The 4,900-nt window shown below is 47.0% G+C and overlaps 1 protein-coding gene across 1 annotated transcript in view; it reads left to right on the forward strand.

The window, feature by feature from the left end:
* LOC104983394 (U3 small nucleolar RNA-associated protein 14 homolog A-like) overlaps positions 1–4,900 on the forward strand; it is a gene marked incomplete at both ends in the record, with an annotated part of 17,263 nt that overhangs the window by 9,615 nt on the left and 2,748 nt on the right. Inside the window, 4 exons of the mRNA XM_010832849.1 lie at positions 1,713–2,126; positions 2,841–3,034; positions 3,164–3,263; positions 4,824–4,894. Coding sequence (XP_010831151.1) covers positions 1,713–2,126; positions 2,841–3,034; positions 3,164–3,263; positions 4,824–4,894 — 779 coding nt within the window. The remainder of the gene's footprint in view (positions 1–1,712; positions 2,127–2,840; positions 3,035–3,163; positions 3,264–4,823; positions 4,895–4,900) is intronic.

Below are 4,900 nucleotides of genomic sequence, written 5' to 3' on the forward strand. Positions count from 1 at the left end.
GGCCAACTGAGAGGAAAACTGTGCCCGCCCACCCGCGCTGCAGAGATTAGGCTCTAGGGCCTTTCAAGAGAGTGCCATGGGTCCCTGAAGAGAAAATACATTTGTAATGACCGTTTTTCTTCAAAGGCATTTCATAAGCGGGCATCCGCATGGCTCTAGAGTATGTGTTCAGTCTTCAGAAAGACAGAAGTGCGCCATCCTTGAAGGAGGGGCGGGAGTTGACATCACTGGGACCCGCAAGCCAGAGAGCGGTGCATGTGGTGGGCTGGCAAATCTGAAAATCGTTCACACCCATAGGCGCGAAGGTGTATTTTGAGATCTTATGAAATGTCTTCAGATCATCACTGCAGTTGTCTGCTTTGTTTGGGGAGGAGGAGTGGCATTTTTAGCGCTCTGTTAATGCTGGTTGATATGTTGATGTGGGGTGCGACTTTCTTGATAGGAATGAATGACTGACTACAAGGTACAGGGTAAATTAGAATTGTTAGCCCATGCTCAGACTCGAGCATATTATATATATTTGCATATTATATGTATTAGCAACCTTGGCACCCTTGAGGCAGGTTGGAGTTTGCATTCTGGGGACAAAGCAGGGTGTTACAAAGCCTGCTCAGGAAACTAACTGCACTCAGAAATCACCTGGTCTGGTTAGATTCTCAGGTCCAATTATATTTCCTATAAGAATAATGAATGCATTTACATGACAACAAGATTCTGTTTTTCCATGGTTTAAAAAAATTTTTTTTAGATCTGTTGTTTAGAATGTATTGGGGGACCTTTACTTGGGGTTTTCAGCTAAAGAGTTCGAGGGTTAGTAATTATAAGCAGTCACTTCTGAGAGGATTGTAGAAAGCACTAGCCACGGGCCAGGATGGTTCCTCCCAGACCCCTAGTGAAATATATCAAATAGTTGGTTGTGGAATGGAAGGTAGATAAGAGATGTGGGTTCGATCCTTAGGTCAGGGAGATCTCCTGGAGGAGGACATGGCAACTCAGTCCGGTATTCTTGCTTAGAGGATCCCATGGACAGAGGAGCCTGGCAGGCTACAGTCCATGAGGTTGCAAAGAGTCTGATATGACTGAAGCAACTTAGCACATACAGATGATAAATATGAAAGATCTCAAACTTTGGGGAAATAGTATCCTAAAATAGTGGGAAGGCATGGACCCCAAACAAAACAATGCTGGATACAGTTTTTACAAGTAGAAAATTACAATGTAAATTACAAATAGGATGTCACAGTTTTTAGAAATTACAAATAATATTGTGTTGACCAAATAGTTCCATCGGGTTTTCCCCGTAAGCTGCAGTAGAAAAATCTGAGCGTTTTGGCCAACTCAATAAATGACAACAAAGTTGCTTTTAGAAGCCAGTTGCTAAAACAGCTTTTTTAATAAAAATGTGGAATTTGGAGTGATCCTCCCAAGTAGAGCCTACTCTCTGGGCAAATTAAGCCACAGCTCTACTTATACAGAGTCACTGGCAAAGCTGGGAACAGGACCCAGAACATCTGCTTCCTAACATGCTGCATTTAAGTCCTAAACTCCATTGCCTGTGACTTGACAGGTAGTGAACTCACCAGGAGATCCAATGAATGGCATCTTGTCTTACCCATTTGTCGTCATTAGCCTGTCTCCCCTGGTGCCCCATGCCCAGCAAGAGGTCAATAAATGCTTGTGAGACACCACCCACCTTACTTTTCTGACACCTTTCATTGCTTCCTGCAGATCCTAGCAGCCAGGAGGTGCTGTCCGATTTGAGGGCACTGTGTCAGAAACTCAGCACGGAGAACCATCAGTCAGGGAAGCAAGAACTGAGTTCAGCGAGGACAGCTCAGAGAGAGGAACCTGCCAGGGAGGAAGAGGAGCCCATGTTGCTGCAGAGGCCAAAGAGAGCTCGGACTCTGGACGAGCTGGAGGAGCTGGGCAGAGAAGGGTGTGTTGAAAACGAGGAGCTTCCCAGAACTGCAGTAGAAGGGCTGCAGTTGGAGAAGAATCTAAGTAATCATATTGGCGCCCCCAAGGAGAAGAAAAGGAAGGAGCAAATGATTGATCTCCAGAACCTCCTAACCACAAAATCGCCTTCCGTGAAGTCCTTGGCAGTTCCCACAACCGTACAGGAGTTGGTGAGCAGAGCCAGGGTCACGGGGGGAATCAGAGCTGGTGTGGAAAGTGTCCTTCCTGCACGAGCAATAGAATCGAAAGTTTTGTGCTGGGGGGGCACATGGCGGTAGTTGAGAGGTCCGGAGTAGTATTGCCAGGCTGGTCCCAGCGACAGCTTAATAGATGAAAATGTGTGAGTGCCGCTGAAACTCCCTCATCTTAAATTCTGAGCCACCACATCCTCCCTGGGGTGACTCTAAAGCCCTCACAGGACAGAGGGACTCATTCAAACCTCTGGCCAGATGCCAGGCAGGACAACTCAAAGGTGAGTGAGTTTTGCTCTACTCAGTGGGATTTCAAATGGTCTGGGGCTCCCTGATTAAGTCATTGAAACTGCTCAAGTGAGGAGCCCTGGCACCTGTCTTTTCAGGGATATAAACTGAAGGACTCCCACATTCTGGCCAGGCCCACTTGGAGCTCCCCCTCCTGACACTGACTGGTTCCTTCCTCCACCCTACAGCTTCCTTCTTGAAAGTTTTAAATCGTGTCCTATGATAATGAGCTAGGGATATTTACCCTAGAGAGATCAGAGCTTGGTTGGCTGCCGATTGGTTTGTAGCGCAAGACCGTCGTTGTTCCGCACTTCCCCCTAGAGGGCGCTAAAATGTCACAACCAACCATCTTGCCACAAACCTCGGCTCAGAAGGCAAGCCGTAACTGTTCTTGTTTCTTCCCAGGAAGATGAAGAAGAGAGAGATCAAAGGCAGATAATAAAGGAAGCTTTTGCTGGGGATGATGTCATCAGAGATTTCTTGAAAGAGAAGAGGGAAGCTGTGGAGGCGAGTAAGCCAAAGGACCTGGACCTGACTCTGCCTGGCTGGGGCGAGTGGGGTGGTATAGGCCTGAAGCCCAGTGCCAAGAAGAGACGCCGGTAAGAACAGGAAAGAAACCCCATTAGAAGAGCACCAGGTTCTCCCACTTCACCCTCATGTGTCCTCTCTGCCCTTTTGACTAAGTCCTTAATGCTCTTAGTCAGACACCCTGCTGTTCTGCTTTCCAGGTTTCTCATTAAAGCCCCTGAGGGTCCTCCAAGGAAAGACAAGAATTTGCCAAACGTGATTATCAATGAGAAGCGGAACACCCATGCAGCAGCTCATCAGGTGAGGGATAGAGAGCAACTTAGCAGCCTCCTCTTCCGCTGCCGGGCTCTCCTCCTTGGGAGGAGTGTTCTAGTGCTCTGTGGTCAAGAAGGGTGTGTGATCTTGACCACAGATCAGATCTATTCTTGTTTTCACTGGCTCTGAGATGAATAATTCCCCAGATTGACTCTGCTGTTTTAATTACTGGGTGGGTGGGTTAAAACTGAATCTTTGTAGCATTGGTGAGGCCCCCAAATTTGCATTTCCAGCCAATACCCCAGTAAATGCTGATGCAAATGGGTCTGACAAAACTCAGAGTTGCTATTCTTCAGGCTTGTGCTTATAGTCCAGGTAATGTTTGGAGTTTAGGTTTAACCTACATCCTAAGAAAAATGACCAACTTGTTCAGGACAGTGAAAGGATGTAAAACTGTATCATATGATAATGAGCTAGGGATGTTTACCCAAGAGAAGAGCAAACTTGAGCACCATCATGGCCTTCAACTCTATTGAAGGCTTTCATGTGGAGTGCAGCCACATAACATAGAAGTTCGAGGAAAGGCAGGATTCCCATTCAAGGAAAAACCTTCTGCTGGTCCAAAGAGAGAAGGGATTGCTCTGGGGGTGTGAGCATGCATAGAGGGGACTTGGGAATGAGATGGGACTCAGTGACCTTTACATTCCCTTCAGTTCTGAAAATCTATGACCCTGAGATCTACCCTAGTCAGTTTAAAATTCAAATAAGTTGTATTTTTCATTCTAAAGAGGGGGGAGCTATTTAATAGGTACAGAAGAGAGGAGAAAAATATGATTTCAATAATACTCTGTCAACCCCACTAAGACCCTCCCTTAACCTAAAGAATCTGTGTCCTTCACCACCACCAGGACTGCCTGAAAGTACTCAAGCTTCTCTTTGAGTGTTCCATTGAGTATCTCCAGAGACTACTGATTGTAACTTCCCCCCTTTTCTGCTTATGTCTTTCTCCTCCTCTTTGGCCTTTGGGGAAGCATTTAAAGATTATTTAAGTCTGAAACCAGCACTTTGGTGGAATGCAAAAGAGTCCTGGGCAAAGAAATGAGACTTGGGAAGAGCATGAAGCTGAGTGTAGTAGCTTGGTGGAGTTCAGGATTTGGGAGTAAATCTTTGGGTTCCTTAAAACATCAATGCTATGAATCAAGGGGGGGAAAAGGAGGGGGATGGAGAGGCACAGATAAACCAGTACTCAGATGTCTGGTAGTCACAATGCTTTATAGGAAGACCCACTGGGGGCCAGCAACCCTGCAGCTACTTAGTGTTCCTCTTGCCACAGGGGCCTTGTTGGGATGGTTTTTCATCCCTCCATTGTTGGGCAAGCTTGGGGGAAGGGAGTTTCTGATCCCAATTAGGCCCCTCCCAAGTGTCATCAAGCAGCTTGGCACTCCTAAGGTTGGATGGGTGCGTGGGCATACCTTGGCCGCTCGGTAGCTCCACTCACCACGGCCATCATGTAGGACTGAGGCTTATGTGCTAAACCTACCTGGCCAGCTGCCATTAGAGTTTGCAGCCTTGGCTCAGGCCAAGTCACTCTGCCTTCTTTTCCAGGTGCAGGTGCTTCCACATCCATTCACACACCATCAACAATTTGAAAGGACCATCCAGACCCCCGTAGGATCTACATG

The sequence above is a fragment of the Bison bison genome, unplaced genomic scaffold, assembly GCF_000754665.1.
Source record: "Bison bison bison isolate TAMUID 2011002044 unplaced genomic scaffold, Bison_UMD1.0 scf7180017862383, whole genome shotgun sequence".
Classification (NCBI taxonomy): Eukaryota; Metazoa; Chordata; class Mammalia; order Artiodactyla; family Bovidae; genus Bison; species Bison bison.